The sequence below is a fragment of the Nerophis ophidion genome, linkage group LG13, assembly GCF_033978795.1.
Source record: "Nerophis ophidion isolate RoL-2023_Sa linkage group LG13, RoL_Noph_v1.0, whole genome shotgun sequence".
NCBI lineage: Eukaryota > Metazoa > Chordata > Actinopteri > Syngnathiformes > Syngnathidae > Nerophis > Nerophis ophidion.
The window spans coordinates 58,639,446-58,654,445 of record NC_084623.1 but is presented as its reverse complement, the minus strand read 5'-3'; the positions used below and the strand labels follow the sequence as shown (position 1 = coordinate 58,654,445).

Sequence of the window (15,000 nt, the reverse complement as noted above, 5' to 3'; positions counted from 1 at the left end):
CTAACATTAGCAGGTTAGCATTTTAAACAGTATTTTCAGGTACACACTTCGAGTAATGTATTTTGGTACCTGACGCTCGTTACACTTAGCATTTTAGCACATTAAGATAAGCAAGCTGGATTTTTTTTTAGCTAATTCAACATGTATACACCTCAGCCTCAGATATTTTGTTACTTGATGAATGATACCTGTTAGCATGCACATTTTCTATAGCTAATTTGTATGCATATACAGTTAAATCTTGGTACTTGATGCATGCCAACATTAGCAGGTTAGCATTTTAAACAAAAAGACTTCGGGTACACATCTAGAGTAATATATTTTTGGTACTTGATGCATGTTACAGTTAGCAGTTAAGCATGCTAACATTAAGATGCTGAGTTTTTTTTTTTAGCTAATTTGTGGCATTTCAATAATGCTAATTATAAGCATGCTATTGTTACAATAATAGCTTTTTTAGCACAATTTTTTTGTTAATTGACGCTATCTGGCCAGCGTGCTAATTGTTAGCATTTCAGTTTCGCTTCGGCTCTTCAACATTCACTCAAAATGTTTACCGAAAATGCATTTTTCGAGTTCAAACAAACACACGTACATACATACGTACATACATACATACATACGTACATACATACATACATACATACATACATACATACATACGTACGTACGTACGTACATACATACATACATACATACATACATACATACAGTACTGGTTTTGTAGGTGAAAACTGGCAAAATGGGCCCCGCATCCTTTGATCTGTCAGTCTGTGGCCCTCAGTGGGAAACATTTGGGCACCTCTGATCAAAAGCGAAGCACCCACTGGTTGTTGAAATCCTCCGTAAAACCTGGGCCGATCCGGTAGGAGACGTTTAAGGCTCCTTTCCAGTTTTCTGGCGGAACCGGTCCTCCCATGTTCCTGTTGTCACAGACGGCGGTTAGTGACGGACGTTACAAAGTGGGAGCCGCATCAAAGGAAACTGAATACTTGAGGAGGTGAAATGCATCATGGTAGCCAATGGGATGCACAGGAATGCTGGGAAGTCCAACTCCATCCTCAAGTCGGGATCTGTAGATATATTCTAAAAGGAGTACAGGAAGTCGGTAAATCACAAGCAAAAACTGCCGTATTTTCTGCACACACACTAAATTTTGGAGAATTTTGTTTAATTTTCCATGTACAAACCGCACGGGACTAGAAGTGGCAGATATATACTTTGTGAAATGAGGAATATGTTTATTTACAAACAGTGTCTGTAACAGGGCAGTAAAACGGCTGATCAAACAAAACAGAAGTCGTCGTCTGCGCAAACTGGCTCTCCAATCAGCTAAACCACAGGTGTCAAACTCAAGGCCCCGGGGGCCAGATCTGGCCCGCCGCATCATTTTATATCGCCCTTGAAGGCCTGGGAAAAAATATGCGTCGTTAAGGTACCATATATTTGCTTACTAAATAGAATAAAATAGATTAGAAGAGAATAGAAAGTACTTTATTGATCCCTGGGGAACTTCAGCACCACAGTTCGCTCACAATAAACAATAAAAACTTTGGAATTTTTACATGTGAATAATATAAAAACAGTCTATTATACAGCATTATTCACATGTGAATAATATAAATATAGTCTATTATACAGCATTATTCACATGTGAATAAACAGTACTATACAGCACTATTCACATGTGAATAATGCTGTATAATAGACTGTTTTTATATTATTCACATGTGAATAATATAAATACAGTTTGATATACAGCATTTTTCACATGTAAGTAATATAAATACAGTCTATTATACAGCATTATTCACATGTGAATAATATAAATACAGTCTGATATACAGCATTATTCACATGTGAATAATATAAATATAGTCTATTATACAGCACTATTCACATGTGAAAAGTGCTGTATAATAGATTGTATTTATATTATTCACATGTGAATAATATAAATACAGTCTATTATACAGCATTATTCACATGTGAATAATATAAATACAATCTATTATACAGCACTTTTCACATGTGAATAGTGCTGTATAATAGACTGTATTTATATTATTCACATGTGAATAATATAAATACAGTTTGATATACAGAATTATTCACATGTAAGTAATATAAATACAGTCTATTATACAGCATTATTCACATATGAATAACATAAATACAGTCTATTGTACAGCATTATTCACATGTGAAAAATATAAATACAGTATATTATACAGCATTATTCACATATGAATAATATAAATACAGTCTATCATACAGCATTATTCACATGTGAATAACATAAATACAGTCTATTATACAGCATTATTCACATGTGAAAAATATAAATACAGTATATTATACAGCGTTATTCACATGTGAATAATATAAATACAGTCTATTATACAGCATTATTCACATGTGAATAATATAAATACGGTCTATTATACAGCATTATTCACATGTGAATAATATAAATACAGTCTGATATACAGCATTATTCACATGTGAATAATATAAATACGGTTTATTATACAGCATTATTCACATGTGAAAAATATAAACACAGCCTATTATACAGCATTATTCACATGTCAATAATATAAATACAGTCTGATATACAGCATTATTCACATGTGAATAACATAAATACAGTCTATTATACAGCATCATTCACATGTGAGTAGTATAAATACGGTCTATTATACAGCATTATTCACATGTGAATAATATAAATACAGTCTATTATACAGCATTATTCACATGTGAATAACATAAATACAGTCTATTATACAGCATTATTCACATGTGAATAATATAAATACGGTCTATTATACAGCATTATTCATATGTGAATAACATAAATACAGTCTATTATACAGCATTATTCACATGTGAAAAATATACAGTATATTATACAGCGTTATTCACATGTGAATAACATAAATACAGTCTATTATACAGCATTATTCACATGTGAAAAATATAAATACAGTATATTATACAGCATTATTCACATGTGAATAATATAAACAGTCTATTATACAGCATTATTCACATGTCAATAATATAAATACAGTCTGATATACAGCATTATTCGTTTGTGAATAACATAAATACAGTCTATTATACAGCATTATTCACATGTGAATAATATAAATACAGTCTATTATACAGCATTATTCACATGTGAATAATATAAATACGGTCTATTATACAGCATTATTCACATGTGAATAATATAAATACAATCTATTACACATTCAAGTACAGTCAAAAAGGAACATATGCATCATTCTGTCTGATGGCTGTAAATGTATTTGTTATTTCCGTTTGGACAGAAAACAAATGTACGTACTGCTTGAAATTGCACATTTTTTCAACTTTCATTTGACCCAATATTGCAACAAATATTGTATTGTCATACTTTCCAAACAATTTTTGGGCTTGAAGTAAAAACAGAGGCTGTAGATATCTGCTTGAAGTATGATTTCAAAGCAAGAAAGACAAATCCATAAATTAGTTGCACCTTTTTTATGAGCCGGAGGCGTCAAAGCGGAGGGAAAAATGAGCGGCTTACTGTCCGGAGTTTAGTGTACACAGTGTACTCGCACCTTTAGCTGGGTAACCAGGGGTGAGCGGGTCTCCTGCTCCGTTCATGTTCATGACGTTTCCTCTTTGAGCTCCACCGCCTGGGAGGTTCCAACCTTCAGGGAAGGGCTGCACAGAGGACAACACAGCAGGAGTTCAAAGTACTTACCTCTACTACACATAGTACACATGTAGTTTAGAAGTGTTGTAATGAAGACAACACATGATGTAAGTGTCTATATCAGCCTACTATTAAAATGACTTTAAAAGTCTTATATAAGTGTTTTAATGAAGGCAACACATGATGTAAGTGTCTATATTAGCCTACTATCAAAATGACTTTTAAGTCTTATATAAGTGTTATAATGAAGGCAACACATGACAAAAGTGTCTATATTAGCCTACAATCAAAATGACCTAATAAGTCTTATATAAGTGTTATAATGAAGACAACACATGATGTAAGTGTCTATATTAGCCTACTATCAAAATGACTTTAAAAGTCTTATATAAGTGTTATAATGAAGACAACACATGACGAAAGTGTCTATATTAGCCTACTATCAAAATGACTTTAAAAGTCTTATACATGTGTTATAATGAAGGCAACACATGATGTAAGTGTCTATATTAGCCTACTATCAAAATGACATTAAAAGTCTTTTATTAGTGTTATAATGAAGACAACACATGATGTAAGTGTCTATATTAGCCTACTATCAAAATGACTTTAAAAGTCTTATATAAGTGTTATAATGAAGGCAACACATGACGAAAGTGTCTATATTAGCCTACTATCAAAATGACTTTAAAAGTCTTATATATGTGTTATAATGAAGGCAACACATGACGAAAGTGTCTATATTAGCCTACTATCAAAATGACTTTAAAAGTCTTATACATGTGTTATAATGAAGACAACACATGATGTAAGTGTCTATATTAGCCTACTATCAAAATGACTTTAAAGGTCTTATATAAGTGTTATAATGAAGACAACGCATGATGTAAGTGTCTATATTAGCCTACTATCAAAATGACATTAAAAGTCTTACATAAGTGTTATAATGAAGACAACACATGATGTAAGTGTCTATATTAGCCTACTATCAAAATGACTTTAAAGGTCTTATATAAGTGTTATAATGAAGACAACGCATGATGTAAGTGTCTATATTAGCCTACTATCAAAATGACATTAAAAGTCTTACATAAGTGTTATAATGAAGACAACACATGATGTAAGTGTCTATATTAGCCTACTATCAAAATGACATTAAAAGTCTTTTATTAGTGTTATAATGAAGACAACACATGATGTAAGTGTCTATATTAGCCTACTATCAAAATGACTTTAAAAGTCTTATATAAGTGTTATAATGAAGACAACACATGATGTAAGTGTCTATATTAGCCTACTATCAAAATGACTTTAAAAGTCTTATGTAAGTGTTATAATGAAGACAACTCATTATGTAAGTGTCTATATTAGCTATACTAGCCTACTATCAAAATGACTTTGTGTCGCAGGCTGACACAAATCTTCATTGACAGAAATGTTGAAATGTAATATTTATTCTACACATTTTTACAACATTGGAAAACATTAATAAAACTTCTCAGAGGGTGAGATAACTCCTGGAAATGACTGACTTAGAATGGCCAAAAGTATAGATGTGTACAGATGCTGGGTAATGTTTGCTGTGGTCTGGAACAAAATGGCAATATTTGCTGTAGTCTGGAACAACCCGGCACACACGCAACTATCAGAAATGCAGCCAATATTAGAGGTGGGGGTAATGATCTATTTTTAGATGCATTGCAATTCGGACATGAACGATTATAAAATCGATTAGTAAATGTAAATAACCGCTAATCGATTTATTTATTGAAAATAAAGAAATGCAGACAGTTTTAAAATGTGTCTGACTGCAGCAAGCCACTCAAGAGAGATCCTACCAACTTCTTTATTTTAGGGCTTTAATGTTCCAGTTTTGCACACATTTCTATTAGTTTAGTCATTTAATTAATCTGTGTTTTTAATGCACTGCTTTTTATAGTTGAAAGTGATAAGACGCTTATTTAGTGAAACAAAAAGAAAAGTAAAACTGCATCAATAAATCGATTCGTAGCTCCTAAATCGTTATCGAATCGTGAGTAGCCCAAAGATTCCCACGTCTTGCCAATATTACATACAAATGTGTCATGAGGCATGAAAATATAAATTAAATACACAGAGGACGTAAGTAAATGAAATTAAAAGAGCTCAAATATACCTAAAAACCTAATTAATCAATACGTCCATACAACTGGCCTAAATAGCATGTTAGCATGGATTAGCTTGCAGTCGTGACCAAATATGCCTGAATAGCACTCCACACAAGTCAATAACATCAACCAAGCTCACCTTTGTGCATTCAGGCACAGTATAAAACATTTGGTGGACAAAACGTGACCAAGGAGGAGTGGCATAAAACACGTCTTTCTGTGGCAGCGTCGGAGAAAGTTGTACATGTAAACAAACTACGCTGAGTTTAAGGACCTTCAAAATTTGTCTGACAAAACGGCGCTCACACTATACTGTCATCAGTGAAGCACTAAATAGCGTGTTTAGCATGGATTAGCTTGCAGTCATGCAGTGACCAAATATGCCTGATTAGCACGCCACACAAGTCAATAACATCAACAAAGCTCACCTTTGTGCATTCACGCACAGTGTAAAACGTTTGGTGGACAAAACGAGACCAAGGCGGAGTGGCATAATACACGTCTTTCTGTGGCAGCATCAGATAAAGTTGTACAAGTAAACAAACTATGGTGACTTTAAGGACCTTCAAAATTTGTCGCAAAAAACGGCGCTCACACAATACTCTCTTCAGTGAAGCACTAAATATCATGTTAGCATGGATTAGCTTGCAGTCATGCACTGACCAAAGATGCCTGATTAGTACTCCACACAAGTCAATAACATCAACAAAGCTCACCTTTGTGCATTCACGCACAGTATAAAACGTTTGGTGGACAAAACGCAACCAAGGAGGAGTGGCATAAAACACGTCTTTCTGTGGCAGCGTCAGAGAAAGTTGTACATGCAAACAAACTATGGTGACTTTAAGGACCTTCAAAATTAGTCGGACAAAACGGCGCTCACACGATACTCTCATCAGTGAAGCACTAAATATCATGTTAGCATGGATTAGCTTGCAGTCATGCACTGACCAAATATGCCCGATTAGCACGCCACACAAGTCAATAACATCAACAAAGCTCACCTTTGTGCATTCACGCACAGTATAAAACGTTTGGTGGACAAAACGAAACCAAGGTGGAGTAGCATAAAACACGTCTTTCTGTGGCAGCGTCAGATAAAGTTGTACAAGTAAACAAACTATGGTGACTTTAAGGACCTTCAAAATTAGTCGGACAAAACGGCGCTCACACAATACTCTCTTCAGTGAAGCACTAACACAAACATATTAAACAGATTTCTAACAATTAGGAAGCGTTGTGTCATGTTTGTGTTTCTACAGAAAACACATTCAAACAAAATATATATTTCTACCCCCATCTTTTTCTATTTTCATACATTTTTGAAAAAGCTCCACACACCCCGGCCTATTATCTACTCCAAACCTCTCATTAATCTACCTGTTCATAACTACTTCTGTAGCGTGCTTCCAGTTTCACTTCTAAGCACTTTTTGAGTTGTTGCAAGCTATCTTCGGTGCAAAACTGAGCGTTCGAGGCCAAATCTCGCGAGATTAAAAGGTGAAGACATTAATCAGTCAAAAGCGGTTGTTGATTTTTTAACAGTCAGAGAGCATGGTATGAAAAATAAATCCATGATTAGCCAGATGGGGATCAGATTTTGTCATAGAAAGACGTCACATACCAATCACTTACTTTTTCACGAAAATCGGGCGATTATTGATGGCGACCGATCAATGGGAGCAAATCATGACATAACACAGGTGACATACCTGGACTCCTGCAGCGCTGTAGTCTGCCGGGTCAGAGAACAAAATGATTCCTTTTGCACCGGCCGATATGGCATTCTTCACCTGAAGGTGGGGACGCAAAGACATCATGTCAGCGTTTTTGTGCTTGTCCATCATCTCATTTGTCCCCGTAGAATGTTGCATATTTAATGACATACATATATATTGTATATACCTATACTGTACATACAAACATATGTATATATATATATATATATATACAGAAATATATACAAGCATTTACATATATACATACATATACACACAAATATATATGCACACATATATACATACAGTATACACATATATATATATATACACACACACACACACACACACATATATACATATACACACACATGTATATAAATACATGTACATATATACATACACATACATGTACATATATACACACAAATATACATACATGTACATATATACACATATATAAAAATATATACTGTACATACATACATATATACATACACACATATTTACATACATGTACATATATACACATATATACATACATATGTACATACATATACACACACATGTATATAAATACATGTACATATATACATACACATACATGTACATATATACACACAAATATACATACATGTACATATATACACATATATAAAAATATATACTGTACATACATACATATATACATACACACATATTTACATACATGTACATATATACACATATATACATACATATGTACATACATATACACACACATATATACATTCAGGTACATATATACATACATATATACTTACATGTACATATACACACTCATATATACATACATACACATTATTCATATATATATATATATACACACATGTACATATATACACATATATACATACATACACGTGTATATATATATACATACATACATGTATATATATACATACATACATACATACATATATACATATATATATATATATATATATATATATATATAGACACATTAACATTAGGACATTAGGGTGTACTCTCACCAAGTGTAGTCATGTGATGATTGCTAGAGCTGGGCGATGAAGCTGAAAACTATCACAATAAAAGTTTTTTATATCGATAATCATTGATGTTTTTTATGACCCAAGGAAAATATGGGGCAGGAGAAATATATATTTTTATTTTAAATATAACCTTCCTCTGATTATAATCCCTTAATTTGTATTTTACTTATTTTGTGTTGTTTTCTAAAATTATTTGTTTTATCATTAAATATGAATAAAAAATAAATAAATAAAAAGAGATTTAAAACCTGAGATATGCTCCAGCACCCCCTGCGACCCCGGAAGGGACAAGCGGTAGAAAAATGGATGCATGGATGGATAAAAAAAGAAACCTTCCCTTTCCTTGATTATAATCCCTTTAGCTATATTTTATTTTTTTATTTGAATTACTCATTTCATTATTAAATATCAAAATAAAAAGATAAAAAAATAAATAAAACAGATTAACAAAAGAATAAATAAATGTGATTATAATACCTGAGCTAAAACACTCAAACTATGTCAACAAAATAGTAAAATCACATTGAACACTTAAGAAAAAGCTCTTAAAATGAAGGAATCTGTAAGAAATGCTTCATAAAGTGTAAGAAAATCATGCAAAGTGTGAAAATGTAAACATAGAGAAACCTGAGAAAAACTATTTTCTGCAGGTTTAATGGCGGGAAGATACAGCTGTGCTCTAAAGGGTGAGCTTAGGTGGTGTGATACTAGCGGTCTTGCCTTGGATTATTTATAGACCCCATTTACGGTCCCTTTTTTAGCCTAATTTCTTCATTTCGTCTTATTCTTCTTACTCCATGCAAAGAATCAACCAAACTTGATAGTTGAGAGCAAGTGCCTTTGTTCATGCAACCAACCTTGCTTCCATAATTAGGCTTTCTTCCCACTAAGAAGAACAAAAAAACTAACTTTTTATTAGACACACTTTTTAGTGATATCCTTTTATCGCCCAGCCTTTATGTTCTTCATAATTGACACAATTCATACCAGAAATGAATAAAAATACTCAAAATAATCCAGAAGTATCTGCAAGTACATTAGTTTGCATAATAAAGACGTACCATTTGACTCAGGGATTCCCAAGCACAGTTAATATATTTATGCAAATTTACTACCTTATTGCCTCGGAATATCTTCCCGTATCGGACGATGACGATATTTCCCGTCACGTTGATTCCCATCTGCCTCTGCAGCTGGAAGAAGTCCTCAGTGCGGCCGTAGTTGACGTACACCAAGTCCCCCTGTGTGGAGAGCGAGTGGAACTAAGTCCTGAGCCGGTCCTTGTTTTGCTGGTGTGGCCTTGACGCACCTGGGGTTGTCCTGGAGCGGAGAAGGCGCTGTACGGCGGCACAATGTTGCCGACGTCTTCGTAGCCCTCGGGGACGGGCTCAGCCAGGGATGTGTTGAAAACCTCAGGAACAAAGACCCAAGCCGGTGAAGTAGACCAAGGACTCCACGTGGACTCAAATATTGGCATTCCTTAATATTACATCTATTGGAGCTCAAAATTCTGCTTTTTTTAAACAATGAATATGTTTTTGTACATATTATTATAAAAATAATAATAATTAAAGCTGCAAGCAGCGCTGGTCGGGCCCGCCTTTGGCTGCTGCCCCCGCGACCCAAACCCGGACAAGCGGGAGAAGCATGGATAGTAGCGACTATTATTATAGGGTATTGTGTGTAGAATTTTGAGGACCAAAAAGATTTAATTCCATTTCACATTGTCATTGTCTACTGTTAGTCCTAAGTGGACCAATACTTTTGTCCAGTGGAAGCCATAAGTGTCCCAATACTTTTGTCTAGTGGTAGTAGCCATCTTGAGACAACAGCAGCGCAGCAGCCTCAGCGCAGTGGTTCTTTGAAGGGTCATAAAATCAAAACCGGAGCAGTAATCACAACTCTTTCAATAACTTTTAATCAGAAGGGTTCAAACTCTCTCCTGTGCGAGTTTGAAGCCGAAACGACAGACGCGCTCAGAGGAGATAATGTTTGAAGAAAGGTGACGGGTTTTTACAAAACTTTTGTTTTGAAGGGGTAATTGCCAACTTCCTGTGGATTTTTGCTGAAGGATGTCAATTAGTAAAATGTAGGTCTAAGTGCGACCTACATAGACGTTTTAGTTTCATGTGTTTCCGACATTCCTACCGGAAGTTACAAGCAGTTTTGTCTGTGTTTTCTTCCCAGGAGCAGTTTTTTCTGTGTTTTATTCAAAAATTGTGCTAGAGCGCAATTTTAAGTTTTTGTTTTTTTTAGATTGCAAATTTTGCCAGTCCTGATGTGTGTGCCAAGTTTGGTGAGTTTTGAAGCATTTTAAGGGGGTCAAATTATAGCGCAAAGAGACAAAAAGTGCATTTTCTTAGGCAAATTTTCCTTTTAAGGGATTTTAACAAAATTTTTGTTGATTTTTGCGCTAGAAGGTATCATTATGAAATGTAGGTCTAAGTCGGCCCTACATAGAGGTTTTCGTTTCATGTCTCTACGACATTCTTAACAGAAGTTACAAGCAGTCTGTTTTTTTTTTTTTTCCTAGGGGGCGCTAGAGAGCAATTTTAATTTTTGGGGTTTGGTTCTTTAATAGGTTGGGAAGGTTTGCCGGACCGATGTGTGTGTCAAATTTGGTGAGTTTTGAAGCATGTTAAGGGGGTCAAATTTCAGCGCATAGGTGCGGAATAATAATAAGAAAGAAAGAAAGAAAGAAAGAATAAAACGCACGAAATTCAATAGGTCCTTTGGCCATTGTAAAAGGACCCCCTGTAAAAGGGAGACACACTAACCCCTCTGCCACCGTGAAGCCCAAATTCTAGACATGCGCTAATAAAAATGATATTTTGCGAAACGAGTTTGACACGCCGTTAATCCTGAGCCTGCGGTAATGCTAAGCATGCGCTAATTATTTTGCGAAACGAGTTTGATCCGGCAGTAATTCTAGGCAGGCGTATACTATATACCCGGCGGCAATTCAAGGAAATATGGTACTTAAGTTGTTGCTATCCTTTTTTTTGGGGACATGGATTGATTGTCATGTTGGGATGTACTTTCTGGACGTAGTCGTTGCTCCAAAGCAAGTCTTTGCTGTCGTCCAGCATTCTGTTTTTGTTTACTTTGAAGCCAGTTCGGTTTTACTTTCGTTCTGCATAGCCTTCCCTTAGCTTCAATGCCTTTTCTTAGGGGCACTCACCTTTTGTTTATTTTTGGTTTAAACATTAGAAACCTTTTTACCTGCACCCTGCCTCCCGCTGTTTCCGACATCAACTAAGCAAATAGCTAACGGCTGCCACCTTCTGATATGGAAGAGAATTACACGGTTACGCTGCCGAGCTCAACAACGGCACATCATTTGCAGACTATAATTACTGGTTTGCAATATATATTTTTAACCCAAATAGGTGAAATGACACAATCTCGCACGGCACACTGAAAAACACTGTTCCAGAAAACTCTCAGCTCCCTTTTCGTGTACTTTGGTACACAACAGTGTTTTATAAAAGGTGTAAATCTGAATTGTTTTATTGTTTTATCGTTCCCTTTTATGCATCTTCAAATGTGGCTCTTAACTTATTATGTTCCTAAAAGTGCTGCTGCTCCTTGTGAACCAGATCTGCATCTCCACGGCCTTTTTATCTGGTTAAATAAAGCTAGCAAATAATAACATGCAAGAATGGGTTTGAATCGAGAGTCGTCTTGGACAGAGAATCAAATCGTTACCAAACTATATTAAAGTTAAAGTAGCAATGATAGTCACACACACACACACACACACACACACACACACACACACACACACACACACACACACACACACACACACACACACACACACACACACACACACACACACACACACACACACACACACACACACACACACACAAGGTGTGATGAAATGTATTCTCTGCATTTGACCCATCACCCTTGTTCACCCCCTGGGAGGTGAGGTGAGCAGTGAGCAGCAGCGGTGGCCACGCCCGGTAATCATTTTGGTGATTTAACCCCCAATTCCAACCAAGCAGGGAGGTAATGGGTCCCATTTTTATAGTGTTTGGTATGACTCGGCCGGCGTCTGAACTCACAACCTACGGATCTCAGGGCGGACACTTTAACCCAGGGGTCGGGAACCTTTTTGGCTGAGAGAGCCATGAAAACCAAATATTTTAATCTGTATTTCCGTGAGAGCCATATAATATCTTTTAACACTGAATACAACTAAATGCGGGAATTTTAAAGTAAGACCAGCATTTTTACAGTATTTATTTTAATCTGTATTTCCGTGAGAGCCATATAATATTTTTTAACACTAAATACAACTAAATGCGGGAATTTTAAAGTAAGACCAACATTTTTACAGTATAATAAGTCTATTCTTTTTAATAGCATTGTTATTCTCAAGCCAACCAATAATAAATAAAATACATCTAACCATTAATGCGACTTCTTGAACAGGTGAGGTAAAAAAACAGATGGATGGATTAAAATGCATGAGAATGTTTTATTTTTAACTCTGTGATTACCAGCGGAATTATTCATTACTTATCCTGTTAAGCAATGTCAGCTAAGATTAATCTGAGAGCCAGATGCAGTCATCTGGCTCGAGAGCCATAGGTTCCCTACCCCTGCTCTAACCACTAGGCCACGAAGATGACTATTTTAGGACAAATAAGGATTCACAACCTTATCTTTTTGAAGCTGAATATACTGAAGATGAACTACTGCTTATAGTACCGCAACACTATACTAGTATGGGTACAACACAACCCGAGTTCCTACTATAAGACACTGCAAACATGATCAAGCCTAGTTAGGACGGTTTCATCTACCCTTTTGGGCGATGAATACATCTGGTACAAACAGGAAGTGGCATGAAGATGGTGTGTAAAACATCATCTATGCATCATTTTGACCCAAGGACCACCGTCACATGTTATGTAGACCACAAGGAAGTGTTAACATGTAGAAAGTACTCAGAACCCCTTTAGTGCGCCTTATAAACCGGTGCACATGCGTCATGGCCAAATATCCAACTCAGCACCACGAAAAAACTCCTGCATTTGTTGCCACTGTGAGCAGTTCTCCACTGATGCCACACTTCATTACGGGCTGGGTCAAAACCTCGGACTTTAACAAGATCGCTCACACGCCTCGCAGCGTGATGTTGTGTCGTAAACATACATTTTACTTTTCCTGAGGGAATCAATAAAGTACTATCTATCTATACCAGGGGTCACCAACACGGTGCCCGCGGGCACCAGGTCGCCCGTAAGGACCAGATGAGTCGCCCGCTGGCCTGTTCTAAAAATAGCTCAAATAGCAGCACTTACCAGTGAGCTGCCTCTATTTTTTTAAATTGTATTTATTTACTAGCAAGCTGGTCTCGCTTTGCTCGACATTTTTGATTCTAAGAGAGACAAAACTCAAATAGAATTTGAAAATCCAAGAAAATATTTTAAAGACTTGGTCTTCACTTGTTTAAATAAATTATTATTATTTTTTTTTTTAACTTTGCTTCTTATAACTTTCAGAAAGACCATTTTAGAGAAAAAAATACAACTTTAAAAATTATTTTAGGAATTTCAAACACATATACCTTTTTACCTTTTAAATTCCTTCCTCTTCTTTCCTGACAATTTAAATCAATGTTCAAGTAATTTTTTTTTTTTTTCATTGTAAAGAATGATAAATACATTTTAATTTAATTCTTCATTTTAGCTTCTGTTTTTTCGACGAAGAATATTTCTGAAATATTTCTTCAAACTTATTATGATTAAAATTCAAAAAAAAAATTCTGGCAAATCTAGAAAATCTGTAGAATCAAATTTAAATCTTATTTAAAAGTCTTTTGAATTTCTTTTAAAATTTTTATTCTGTAAAATCTAGAAGAAATAATGATTTGTCTTTGTTAGAAATATAGCTTGGTCCAATTTGTTATATATTGTAACAAAGTGCAGATTGGATTTTAACTTATTTAAAACATGTCATCAAAATTCTAAAATTAATCTTAATTAGGAAAAATTACTAAAATCTTTTTTTTTAAAGATTCGAATTAGCTAGTTTCTCCCTTCATTTTTTTGGTTGAATTTTGAATTTTAAAGAGTCGAAATTGAAGAGAAACTATGTTTCAAAATTTAATTTTCATTTTTTTCCTGTTTTCTCCTCTTTTAAACCGTTCAATTAAGTGTTTTTTTCATCATTTATTCTCTACAAAAAACCTTCCGTAAAATGAAAAAAAAAAATGTACGACGGAATGACAGACAGAAATACCCATTTTTTTTATATATATAGATTTATTTATTACAGGTAAATTGAGCAAACTGGCTATTTCTGGCAATGTATTTAAGTGTGTATCAAACTGGTAGCCCTTGGCATTAATCAGT

At 34.9% G+C, this 15,000-nt stretch overlaps 1 protein-coding gene across 1 annotated transcript in view; it reads right to left on the bottom strand.

Annotated features, from left to right (window-relative positions):
- naalad2 (N-acetylated alpha-linked acidic dipeptidase 2) overlaps positions 1-15,000 on the bottom strand; it is a 54,260-nt gene that overhangs the window by 26,005 nt on the left and 13,255 nt on the right. Inside the window, exons 4-9 of the mRNA XM_061919279.1 lie at positions 9,939-10,040; positions 9,745-9,870; positions 7,569-7,649; positions 3,612-3,717; positions 993-1,086; positions 828-923 (exon numbers count right to left, since the gene is read on the bottom strand). Coding sequence (XP_061775263.1) covers positions 828-923; positions 993-1,086; positions 3,612-3,717; positions 7,569-7,649; positions 9,745-9,870; positions 9,939-10,040 — 605 coding nt within the window. The remainder of the gene's footprint in view (positions 1-827; positions 924-992; positions 1,087-3,611; positions 3,718-7,568; positions 7,650-9,744; positions 9,871-9,938; positions 10,041-15,000) is intronic.